This window comes from Scyliorhinus torazame, chromosome 17 (assembly GCF_047496885.1).
Source record: "Scyliorhinus torazame isolate Kashiwa2021f chromosome 17, sScyTor2.1, whole genome shotgun sequence".
In the NCBI taxonomy this organism is placed as follows: domain Eukaryota; kingdom Metazoa; phylum Chordata; class Chondrichthyes; order Carcharhiniformes; family Scyliorhinidae; genus Scyliorhinus; species Scyliorhinus torazame.
The window spans coordinates 68,531,246-68,544,557 of record NC_092723.1 but is presented as its reverse complement, the minus strand read 5'-3'; the positions used below and the strand labels follow the sequence as shown (position 1 = coordinate 68,544,557).

The 13,312-nt window shown below is 49.7% G+C and overlaps 1 protein-coding gene across 1 annotated transcript in view; it reads left to right on the top strand.

The window, feature by feature from the left end:
* Window positions 1-13,312, top strand: part of LOC140393928 (ras association domain-containing protein 8-like) — a 357,363-nt gene that overhangs the window by 276,033 nt on the left and 68,018 nt on the right. The window contains exons 2-3 of the mRNA XM_072480569.1: window positions 3,401-3,640; window positions 11,482-12,386. Of these exons, the coding sequence (XP_072336670.1) occupies window positions 3,538-3,640; window positions 11,482-12,386 (1,008 nt within the window). The 5' untranslated portion in view covers window positions 3,401-3,537. The remainder of the gene's footprint in view (window positions 1-3,400; window positions 3,641-11,481; window positions 12,387-13,312) is intronic.

Sequence of the window (13,312 nt, the reverse complement as noted above, 5' to 3'; positions counted from 1 at the left end):
GGTTAAACTCCATCTGCCACTTCTCAGCCCAGCTCTGCATCCTATCTATGTCTCTTTGCAGCCGACAACAGCCCTCCTCACTATCCACAACTCCACCAATCTTCGTATCGTCTGCAAATTTACTGACCCACCCTTCAACTTCCTCATCCAAGTCATTAATGAAAATCACAAACAGCAGAGGACCCAGAACTGATCCCTGCGGTACACCACTGGTAACTGGGATCCAGGCTGAATATTTGCCATCCATCACCACTCTCTGACTTCTATCGGTTAGCCAGTTCGTTATCCAACTGGCCAAATTTCCCACTATCCCATGCCTCCTTACTTTCTGCATAAGCCTACCATGGGGAACCTTATCAAATGCCTTACTAAAATCCATGTACACTACATCCACTGCTTTATCTTCATCCACATGCTTGATCACCTCCTCAAAGAATTCAATAAGACTTGTAAGGCAAGACCTACCCCTCACAAATCCCTGCTGACTATCCCTAATCAAGCAGTGTCTTTCCAGATGCTCAGAAATCCTATCCTTCAGTACCCTTTCCATTACTTTGCCTACCACCGAAGTAAGACTAACTGGCCTGTAATTCCCAGGGTTATCCCTAGTCCCTTTTTTGAACAGGGGCACGATATTCGCCACTCTCCAATCCCCTGGTACCACCCCTGTTGACAGTGAGGACGAAAAGATCATTGCCAACGGCTCTGCAATTTCATCTCTTGCTTCCCATAGAATCCTTGGAAATATCCCGTCAGGCCCAGGGGACTTGTCTATCCTCAGGTTTTTCAAAATGCCCAACACATCTTCCTTCCTAACAAGTATTTCCTCGAGCTTACCAGTCTGTTTCACACTGTCCTCTCCAACAATATGGCCCCTCTCATTAGTAAATACAGAAGAAAAGTACTCGTTCAAGACCTCTCCTATCTCTTCAGACTCAATACACAATCTCCCGCTACTGTCCTTGATCGGACCTACCCTCGCTCTAGTCATTCTCATATTTCTCACATTTGTGTAAAAGGCCTTGGGGTTTTCCTTGACCTACCCGCCAAAGATTGTTCATGCCCTCTCTTAGCTCTCCTAATCCCTTTCTTCAGTTCCCTCCTGGCTATCTTGTATCCCTCCAGCGCCATGTCTGAACCTTGTTTCCTCAGCCTTACATAAGTCTCCTTCTTCCTCTTAACAAGACATTCAACCTCTCTTGTCAACCATGGTTCCCTCACTCGACCGTCTCTTCCCTGCCTGACAGGGACATACATATCAAGGACACGTAGTACCTGTTCCTTGAACAAGTTCCACATTTCACTTGTGTCCTTCCCTGACAGCCTATGTTCCCAACTTATGCACTTCAATTCTTGTCTGACAACATCGTATTTACCCTTCCCCCAATTGTAAACCTTGCCCTGTTGCACGCACCTATCCCTCTCCATTACTAAAGTGAAAGTCACAGAATTGTGGTCACTATCTCCAAATGCTCCCCCACTAACAAATCTATCACTTGCCCTGGTTCATTACCAAGTACCAAATCCAATATGGCCTCCCCTCTGGTCGGACAATCTACATACTGTGTTAGAAAAGCTTCCTGGACACACTGCACAAACACCACCCCATCCAAACTATTTGATCTAAAGAGTTTTCACTCAACGTTTGGGAAGTTGAAGTCACCCATGACTACTACCCTGTGACTTCTGCACCTTTCCAAAATCTGTTTCCCAATCTGTTCCTCCACATCTCTGCTACTATTGGGGGGCCTATAGAAAACTCCTAACAAGGTGACTGCTCCTTTCCTATTTCTGACTTCAACCCATACTACCTCAGTAGACAGATACTCCTCGAACTGCCTTTCTGCAGCTGTTATACTATCTCTAATTAACAATGCCACCCCCCCACCTCTTTTACCACCCTCTCTAAACTTATTGAAACATCTATAACCATGGACTCCAGCAATCATTTCAGCCCCTCTTCTATCCAAGTTTCCGTGATGGCCACCACATCGTAGTCCCAAGTACCGATCCATGCCTTAAGTTCACCCACCTTATTCCTGATGCTTCTTGCGTTGAAGTATACACACTTCAATCCATCTCTGTGCCTGCAAGTACTCTCCTTTGTCAGTGTTCCCTTCCCCACTGCCTCACTACACGCTTTGGCTTCCTGAATATCGGCTACCTTAGTTGCTGGACTACAAATCCGGTTCCCATTCCCCTGCCAAATTAGTTTAAACACTCCCGAAGTGTACTAGAAAACCTCCCTCCCAGGATATTGGTGCCCCTCTGGTTTAGATGCAACCCGTCCTGCTTGTACGGGTCCCACCTTCCCCAGAATGCACTCCAATTATCCAAATACCTGAAGCCCTCCCTCCTACACCATTCCTGCAGCCACGTGTTCAACTGCACTCTCTCCCTATTCCTAGCCTCGCTATCACGTGGCACCGGCAACAAACCAGAGATGACAACTCTGTCTGGCCTGGCTTTTAACTTCCAGCTTAACTCCCTAAACTCCTTTATTACCTCCACACCCCTTTTCCTACCTACGTCGTTGGTACCAATGTGCACCACGACTTCTGGCTGCTCCCCCTCCCCCTTAAGGATCCTGAAGACACGATCCGAGACATCCCTGGCCCTGGCACCTGGGAGGCAACATACCTTCCGGGAGTCTCGCTCGCGACCACAGAATCGCCTATCTATTCCCCTAACCATTGAATCTCCTACAACTATTGCTTTTCTATTCTCCCCCCTTCCCTTCTGAGCCCCAGAGCCAGACTCAGTGCCAGAGACCTGGCCGCTAGGGCCTTCCCCCGGTGGGTCATCCCCCCCCAACAGCATCCAAAACGGTATACTTGTTTTGAAGGGGAACGGCCACGAGAGATCCCTGCACTGTCTGCCTGTTTGTTTTCTTTAAAGTACATTATTGTCTGTCAATGCAAGTCCCTCTTTCTTCCTTTTCTACTTGCATGTTGTGACTGGGGTGAGGAGTAGGCCATTCTGCCCTTGTGGCCACTCAGTTGATCAACCCCATTAACCTCTCTCTTTTCCATATCCCGTCATGTCCTTTCTCAACCAAAATCTATTAATCATAGGCTTTGGAAGCTCCAATTATTTGAAAAGTAATGCTTCTTAATTTCACTTCTGAGTGACCTGGACTCTAATGTTCCAGTTGCCATGAAAGGGGGTTGAAGCCAAAACACGTGGTAAATGCAATTGAGAATGGCAATGGACATGGTTTTGGAGTTTGGATTGGGCAGGCGATTGTGGATAGAAGGCTGCATGTCAGGGGTCTCAGAATAACCCCGCTAATGGGACACCATCGAACTAAAGGTGTTTGATTGCTCACAACTACAAAACACAATGCTGTCTCTTTTCAACTCAAAGCTCTGACTTAGATGTTCTTTTTTTCTCTCCCCAGAGTCTTCACCCTCGTGAGACACATGCAGTAACCGTCTGTGGAGAGGCTATTGAAAGTCTTCATGAAGGTTCGCCGTTGAGAGTCTCCTCACCGTCCATTCCCGCCTTCCCACCCTCCCCCAATCCGAACTTTGGACCATGGAGCTGAAGGTGTGGGTGGATGGAGTCCAGAGAGTGGTCTGCGGGGTGAATGAGAAGACCACGTGCCAGGAGGTGGTCATAGCCCTGGCTCAGGCCATGGGTAAGGAGAGTATTTCCTGTGTGGAGCTGGGTGTTGCCTGGGAGGAGTGAATAATGTCCCACAAAACCCAACTTTATTCCAGATAGTAATTGGCAGGGTCACCTTCATTATAACGATGATTGGGGTGGGGGGGGTTGCTGGGCGACAATTTTTTTTGTAATATAGAAAAGGATTCTATTTCTGTACTGTTCTGATCTCTCACACATTCAGGAATTCCTGTGGAGTGTTAGGGAGGAGTGGGGTGAACTGTAAGCAGTGATTATAACCACGCTTGTGCCTGGGCCCCTTCATAAATTCCAGGTCACATTACTTTGAACCATGGAATCATACTGCGTGAATGTAAGCCATTTGGCCCATCGTGTCGAATTAGTACCATTCTCCTGCTCATTCCCCATGGCTCCTTTTTCTTCCAAGTACCAATGCAAGCTGGGATTCTGGTTGCCAGCCCTCCAGCTGGTGGAAATGGTTCCTCCCTGTGACACTCTATGGTCGAAGGAAAACAGTCCCAGCTCCATGAAAGTGAAGACCCGAGTACCATTCCAGTAAGCCTCCCCTTCACCCACTCCAAGGCTTTGTCCTGAAGTGCAGTGCTCAGAATTGGACATATTTGGGGAGGGATTTTCTGTCCCTCTATCCCAACTCCCTGCAGCATGTTTTCCGGCAGCAGAGGCGGTTCACCATTGGCTGCCGGCGGAATCTTCCTGTCCCGCCGATGTCGATGGAAGTTTGCGTGGTTCACCGACCCCGCCGCTGGGGAACCCGTCACAGGTCGCTGTCTTTGGTGGGGATGGAAGGTCCCTGCCCACCTACCATGGCGGCAAGGGCTGCAAAATCCCATCCAATTTTCCATCTGAAGCCTAATCGGTATCCTTTTCTTTTTTTTCTACTTAATCCCCCTGTTTATAAAGCCAAGGATCCCATATTTTAAGAATCTAACAGGTTAGGGGGATAAGAGGGGATGAATTTGTGGCACTTTGCAACTGTGCCAGTGGGCCCGTGGGCTGTGACAGGGCACCTCCAAAACATAACCACTTCTCTGATGTTTGTCTCCTTCTGCCAATATTGCCCCTTCAGTTAAGGCTTCCTTTCAAAAACTGGTCTTTCGGTGCCTGAACCCCAGGGGTGGGATTCTCCACTCCCACGCCGAAGTGGCCGCGCCATCGTGAACGCCGTCGAGGTTCATGATGCCGCGGAACGGCCCCGGTCCCGACCTATTCAGGCCCTGACAATGGGCCAGTATCGGGGCCGTGTCATCTACACGCGCCAGGCCTTGTCGCCGCATAGATGACGCGGCCGGCGCCGCATAACGGACATCATCCGCGCATGCGCGGGTTGGCTGCGTGGCTGCCGTCCTGTCCAAATCCGCCCCACAAGAAGATGGGGACGGATCTTGAGGGGCCGCGGAAGGAAGGAGGTCCTCCTACAGAGAGGATGGCCCGACGATTGGTGGGCACCGATCGCGGGCCACCCCACATTCCAGTCCGGTGCAGGATCCCCCCTCGCCCCCCCACAGGCCGCCCCCCCAGCGTTCACGCACAGCCCACGACTGTAGCGACCAGGTGTGGACGGCGCCGGGGGGAACCCGCCGTTTTGGCCTGGCCGCTCGGCCCATCCGGGCCTCAGAATAGCGGGGGTGCCGGAGAATCGCCATTTTGGGTATCTCCGGCGATTCTCCGGCCTGCGGCCCGCGAAACTCGACCGGGCCGTTCCCGCCGCTTGGGAGAATCGCGGGAGGGCGTCGGACCGGCGTCCCCGGAAATTTCGGCGGCCCAGGCGATTCTCCCAACCGGCGTGGGTGGAGAATCGCGCCCAAGGTATTTGGAATGAAATGAAGTCGCCTTTAACAGACTGGCAGAAATTAGAAGCGACAAAAAACTATATCATGGGGATGTGGTCATCGCCTCAAAGACACTTGAAGTACACCCAACCCTACATTGGATCATGTGACTTTTTTCAGGCACTCTGGACGCTGTTAAAGGCTCCCTGCCTACAAGTGCCTGACCACCCCATCCTGAGGTTAGACAACTCTGCTCCGGCTTTCTCAGTGTGAGTGCCTCCACCAACAAAAGGTCATGTGGAGCCAGGTGGAGCAGGCATCTTCCTCCGGGGTCTGCTGCTAGCCCAATGGCTGCCTTCCTGTTCAGACTCACTTGACCCACCACGATCTCTACCTTCCCCATCTGTTCTCTACTCCCAGAGATTTACCTCCAAAGGCGCTCCGCTCCGAGGCAAGCAGCCCAATTGTCATGGATTAAAACGGGCGAGCGGCCCCTGAAGAGGCGGGCACCTTTCTCCACTTATTATAATGAGGCCTGAGGCACAGTTTGAGGCGGGTCTTGGGTCGAATGGTTCATGTGTCGAATTGGTTATGTGCCCAGAGACCGGCTGTCATGAATTTATACCCCATAGTTCATTGTAAAATTGTCAGCATTGACTTTTGGAGATATTCCCTACTAAGGGACAAGGGTTTAATGGTTTGTATTTTCAGAGTAAATTTGAAGTGGTGGAATTAAACGGAAGGTAAATTGAGGGGAATGTATAAAACTAGCGGTCAGTCAAATCCAGTCAGTTTCCCTTTGGCAGATTAGGTTAAAATCATCCCCTGGGATTCTGAATTCTCTTGCACTTTCCTCCATGTTTCTGGTGAAGTTAGGTTGGTGCAGCGGCAGGAGGTCTGAGGGAGTTCAAGGCCTAAGTCTTGCTGACTGTGCTGCCATTTTAGCCCGATGCAGCCCACACTGTGGTCAGCCACTGTGGTGACTGCTCCATCTACTGGAACCAACAGGCACTGCAGCCTGCTCAACAAAGTCAAAGCACCCTCTCTTGGGGGCCACTGAGAACCTGTACAGTTGACACTGGGGAAGAATTGCTCTAGCCAGGAGTCACCATCAGTGATCATAGATGAGGGGATGTTTGACGCCCTTTTATGAAACTCCAACGGCCACCACCATAACACAGGTGGTATTACAGACTCACTTTAAATCAGTACGAAGTCTTACAACACCAGGTTAAAGTCCAACAGGTTTGTTTCGATGTCACTAGCTTTCGGAGCGCTGCTCCTTCCTCAGGTGAATGAAGAGGTCTGTTCCAGAAACACATATATAGACAAATTCAAAGATGCCAAACAATGCTAGGAATGCGAGCATTTGCAGGTGATTAAATCTTTACAGATCCAGAGATGGGGTAACCTCAGGTTAAAGAGGTGTGAATTGTACCAAGCCAGGACAGTTGGTAGGATTTTGCAGGCCAGATGGTGGGGGATGAATGTAATGCGACATGAATCCCAGGTCCCGGTTGAGGCCGCACTCATGTGTGCGGAACTTGGCTATAAGTTTCTGCTCGGCGATTCTGCGTTGTCGCGGGTCCTGAAGGCCGCCTTGGAGAACGCTTACCCGGAGATCAGAGGCTGAATGCCCTTGACTGCTGAAGTGTTCCCCGACTGGAAGGGAACATTCCTGCCTGGTGATTGTCGCGCGATGTCCGTTCATTCGTTGTCGCAGCGTCTGCATGGTCTCGCCAATGTACCACGCTTCGGGACATCCTTTCCTGCAGCGTATGAGGTAGACAACGTTGGCCGAGTCGCACGAGTATGTACCGCGTACCTGGTGGGTGGTGTTCTCACGTGTAATAGTGGTATCCATGTCGATGATCTGGCACGTCTTGCAGAGATTGCCATGACAGGGTTGTGTGGTGTCGTGGTCACTGTTCTGAAGACCGGGTAGTTTGCTGCAAACAATGGTTCGTTTGAGGTTGCGCGGTTGTTTGAAGGCAAGTAGTGGGGGTGTGGGGATGACCTTGGCAAGATGTTCATCGTCATCAATGACGTGTTGAAGGCTGTGAAGAAGATGACGTAGTTTCTCCGCTCCGGGGAAGTACTGGACGACGAAGGGTATTCTGTCGGTTGTGTCCCATGTTTGTCTTCTGAGGAGGTCGGTCCGGTTTTTCGCTGTGGCGCGTTGGAACTGTCGATCGATGAGTCGAGTGCCATATCCCGTTCGTACGAGGGCATCTTTCAGCGTCTGTAGATGTCTGTTACGCTCCTCCTCGTCTGAGCAGATCCTGTGTATATGGAGCGCTTGTCCATAGGGGATGGCTTCTTTAATGTGTTTAGGGTGGAAGCTGGAGAAGTGGAGCATCATGAGGTTATCCGTGGGTTTGCGGTAAAGCGAAGTGCTGAGGTGACTGTCCTTGATGGAGACGAGTGTGTCCAAGAATGCAACTAATTTTGGAGAGTAGTCCATGGTGAGTCTGATGGTTGGATGGAACTTATTAATGTCATCGTGTAGTCGTTTCAGAGATTCTTCGCTGTGGGTCCAAAGGAAAAATATGTCATCGATGTATCTGGTGTATAACATCGGTTGAAGGTCCTGTGCGGTGAGTAGGTCCTGTTCAAACTTGTGCATGAAGATGTTGGCGTATTGGGGTGCGAATTTGGTCCCCATGGCTGTTCCGTGCGTCTGGATGAAGAACTTGTTGTCGAAGGTGAAGACGTTGTGATCCAGAATGAAGCGGATGAGTTGCAGAATTGCGTCTGGAGATTGGCAGTTGTCGGTGTTGAGTACTGAATCAACAGTACTTTGGACCCACGGCGAAGAATCACTGTGTTGTAGGTCGACTTGAGTGGGTTTGTGATCTGTAGCCCTTTCGGGATCTTGTCTGCTTTCTTGCATCTTTGTAGAAACTTAATGTCAGTGTCTATATGCGCGATCTTCCTGGAGATCCTCTCCACTTTGAGCCGGCAGTTTGCGGTGTCGATGGTAGCCATGATGTGGAGATGCACCCTAAACACATTAAAGAAGCCATCCCCTATGGACAAGCGCTCCGTATACACAGGATCTGCTCAGACGAGGAGGAGCGTAACAGACATCTACAGACATTGAAAGATGCCCTCATACGAACGGGATATGGCACTCGACTCATCGATCGACAGTTCCAACGCGCCACAGCGAAAAACCGGACCGACCTCTTCAGAAGACAAACATGGGACACAACCGACAGAATACCCTTCGTCGTCCAGTACTTCCCCGGAGCGGAGAAACTACGCCATCTTCTTCACAGCCTTCAACACGTCATTGATGACGATGAACATCTTGCCAAGGTCATCCCCATACCCCCACTACTTGCCTTCAAACAACCGCGCAACCTCAAACAAACCATTGTTTGCAGCAAACTACCCAGTCTTCAGAACAGTGACCACGACACCACACAACCCTGCCATGGCAATCTCTGCAAGACGTGCCAGATCATCGACATGGATACCACTATTACACGTGAGAACACCACCCACCAGGTACGCGGTACGTTCTCGTGCGACTCGGCCAACGTTGTCTACCTCATACGCTGCAGGAAAGGATGTCCCGAAGCGTGGTACATTGGCGAGACCATGCAGACGCTGCGACAACGAATGAACGGACATCGCGCGACAATCACCAGGCAGGAATGTTCCCTTCCAGTCGGGGAACACTTCAGCAGTCAAGGGCATTCAGCCTCTGATCTCCGGGTAAGTGTTCTCCAAGGCGGCCTTCAGGACCCGCGACAACGCAGAATCGCCGAGCAGAAACTTATAGCCAAGTTCCGCACACATGAGTGCGGCCTCAACCGGGACCTGGGATTCATGTCGCATTACATTCATCCCCCACCATCTGGCCTGCAAAATCCTACCAACTGCCCTGGCTTGGTACAATTCACACCTCTTTAACCTGGGGTTACCCCATCTCTGGATCTGTAAAGATTTAATCACCTGCTAATGCTCGCATTCCTAGCATTGTTTGGCATCTTTGAATTTGTCTATATATGTGTTTCTGGAACAGACCTCTTCATTCACCTGAGGAAGGAGCAGCGCTCCGAAAGCTAGTGACATCGAAACAAACCTGTTGGACTTTAACCTGGTGTTGTAAGACTTCGTACTGTGCTCACCCCAGTCCAACGCCGGCATCTCCACATCATGGCTACCACTTTAAATCAAACCTGAGATCTGCTAAATTAACGGACAAAGGAACACCTTTACAAAGTGCCTTTGGTGTTTCTTCTGATATTGTCAATGGTCATTTCTAGGTTGTTCTGTAGCAGCCATATAAATTAATTTCTAAAGAATGTGTTCATACATAGCAACAAAAATACTCCCCCATAGGACATCCCGAATAAAACTTTAAATCTTTATCGGGCCTTTTCATGACCACCAGGTTCTCAAATCACGTTGCGGCCAATTGATCACTGATACTGTTGTAATATAGGAAACATGGTGGCCAAATTGTGCACAGCAAGATCCCACAAAAAAACAATACAATTATGACCAGATAATCTGTTTTCTTTTTGTGTGCTTTGTTCATTGAAGGGCAAATATTGGCCACAGCATTCTGGTTTGACATCCCCCCCCCCCCCCCCTCCACAACCCCACCCGTGCTCTTAGAATCATAGAATCCATACAGTCCATTCAGCCCATCGCGTCTGCACCAAACCTCTGAAAGAGCATCCTATCCCTGCTGCACACCTAACCTTTTGGACACAATTTCGCATGGCCAATCCACCTAACCTGCCATGGGGTATTTTACATCACCCTCAGACGGCAGATGGGGCCTCTGTTTAATCACTGATCTGAGGGACAGCACCTCTGGCAGTGCCGCCCGGGGTCAGCTTCAATGTTTATACTTGAGGGTAGCACGGTGGCACAGTGGTTAGCATTGCTGCCTATAGCGCTGAGGACTCGGGTTCGAATCACGGCCCTGGGTCACTGTCCGTGTGGAGTTTGCACATTCTCCCCGTGTCTGCGTGGACTTCACCCCCACAACTCAAAGATGTGCAGGATAGGTGGATTGATCACGCTAAATTGCCCCATTAATTGGAAAAAATAATTGGGTCCTCTAAATTAAAAAAAAAAAATTTGCACTTGAACGCCCGGAATGGAGCTTTAACTCAGAACCAGAGGTGGGAGTGCTACCAACTGAGCCGTAAACCGGCCACAGTCAAGGCAAGTCCCTCCAGAATAACTCCCGGCCTATTTGAACCCCATCGCTCATGTTGAATACTTTAGATTAATAGCAGCTTTATGTTTTTTATTGCTGAATTCGACAAGAGAAGGTATACACGTACTATTTCAGGTGGATGTAAAAGAGCAGGGAATTCTCTCAGTATCATAGCCAGTTGACCCAATCATTTGTTTAATTTCCTGTTCCCCGGATCATGCTGTGTACAAATTGGTGGCAACACCGACAGTCACAGGTTGTCAAAAAGTAGCCCACTGCATATAAAGCACCCTGCAATGGCCTGGGAGGAGTGAATGTGCCATCTTAATACAAATCTGATTGATTTAACTGACTGTGAATCAGAGAGAGAAATAGCAAATTACTGCGGATGCTGGAATCTGAAACTAAAACACAAAATACTGGACAACCTCAGCAGGTCTGACAGCATCTGTGGAGAGAGAAGGGAGCTAACATTTCACATCTGGGTGACTATGTAGTGAAACAGAAAGGTAGTCTTTCCAGAAGAGACACTGATGGTGTTCATTGGCCTAGGATCAGGCTTGGCTCAGTGGGTAGCACTCTTGCCTCTGAAGAAGTTCATGGGTTCAAGCCCCACTCTAGAGACCTGAGCTCAAAATCTTGGCTTACATTCCAAAGCAATACCAAGGCAAGTGCTGCCCTTTAGCAGGGAAGTTAAACTGAGGCTGGATCTGCCAGCCTCCAGAGGTGGCAGAAGGTGCATTATAAATTCAGTTTTCTTTCTTTGTACTCCCTTTAAGGGTTGGGCTCCGATCGCCAGATCCCCCCCCCCCCCCCCCCCCTCGCATTCTTTCACGTGCAAAGCCAGTGTTAGTGACACACTTTCACTTTCATTTGCAGGTCGCACTGGGCGCTACACCCTGAAGGAAAAGTGGAAGGATGTTGAAAGACATTTCATGCCGGATGAGAAACTCTTGCCATCCCTCAGCAAATGGGGCCAGCAAGCCAAGGATGTTCAGCTGATACTAAACCGTACCGGGCCCTCCCTCAACCTGCGGCCTGTTTCAGACAAGCTCCGGGGAGCCGAGAGGAACATTCACAGGCAGAGCCTCCCCCCGATGGCAAAGCTGCGGAATAAAAGTGACAAAAATGGCCACTTGAAAGAAGCCAAGAGGAAGTCCCTAAACTTTGCCGAAGGAGCTCGAGAGTGGCTGGAATCCTTTGGGAAGAGCAAAGAAGGAAAAGGCAAGGGCAAAGACCCCGAGCCTGAGAAAAAGGGGTCAGGGTCCAATCCAGAACCGGGAGGGGAGCTGAATCAGCTACTGCACCGTCAGCAGGAGAAACTGAAGAGTCTTCAGTCTGAGCTGGAGTCGACTGAAATGGAGATCGAAAAGCTGACGGAAGATGATCAACCAAACATCAGTGAGGACATGATCCAACTCCAGGAGCTGATTGACGAGAGGAGCGCCGAGGCGGAGGAAGTAGAGTTCTGGGAGAATGAATTGAAAGCTGAGCAGCTCCATGGGGGAGAGCTCAGGGTGCAGCTAGAAGAGATGAGGGAGAAACTGGAGGAGTGTGAGGAGAAACTGAGGGACTGCAGGCTAAAAACCCAATTCCTGGAGGCCGACACCGAGATGGTCAGGTCCCAGAGGGAATGGCAAGAGGCCAAATCCTGTCACGGCATCAGAATCAAGGTAGAGGAACTGAAAGAGGAGATAAGTGTTAAATCTCAGGAAGCTATTCAACTGCAGGAGGATATAAGGCTGGTGGAGAAAGCCATTGAGAGGGTGGAAAATGAAATTCAGGTCAGTCTGTAGAAGGATTGTGGGCAATCCCAGTGCCGGTGACGTTTCTGTGTTTATATGTTTTACTTGTCCTTGCTGAGAATCCAAGGCACTGTGGAAAGGAATTTTTTTGTTGGACCTTTCAACGAGTAAACATGTTGTGTGCCCATGTGCTCAGAATAAATGTTCCCTCTTTATGTCAACATTCTGGCCTTGTTGAAGGAGCTGCTGAAAACACTTCCCAACTAATTTCCTCCTTTCCTTTCCTCTCTTTAAAGTCGCTCTTAGCCTTCCATTGCCTCAGCCAATTGGTCATTCATTGTGTGCTGGCTATTCAACCATGAAAGGAACACAACTGAATCGTAGATCTGACCCAAATTACAAGCACACACATGTACATACATGTGCTCTTGTAAGAGGCATTCAAAAGCAGTCGGTAGCTGTGCTCTGACTGACTTATTTCCCCTGACTCTGCTGGAGGAGTGGTAATATTTGAGAGTCCCACACCGCCCAGAGTTCGTAGGGCAGCTCAATGAAACACATAAAAAGTTTGAGCGGGGGAGCCGACATGAAAATGGCTGAAGGAAAAGAATAGCTGCTCCACCAAACCTGCCCCACACTCATAATGGCAGGAGAATTCTGACTAAACATTCCCACTCCCCCCCTCCCCCGCCGCCCCTTCCAACACCCCTGCCCACCAGTACGATGCTCCTTCTCCATTCCTCCACAGCCATCTAATCACCTGAGAGGCGGCCTCATAAGAGGAAGAAGAATATCCGGGAAAATCTTTCTCTGACCAGTAGGAGCAGTTTGGAATTGCTGCAGGAGATCACAGGGCCCATGTGTGCATTGACTGTTCATCCACTTATCTTCTATTTAATGTGATCCCTGCCCCTGCAGTCAGGAGCCAGTCCAGGACGCCCTCAAAGGAAGAGAGTTAGCAGCCA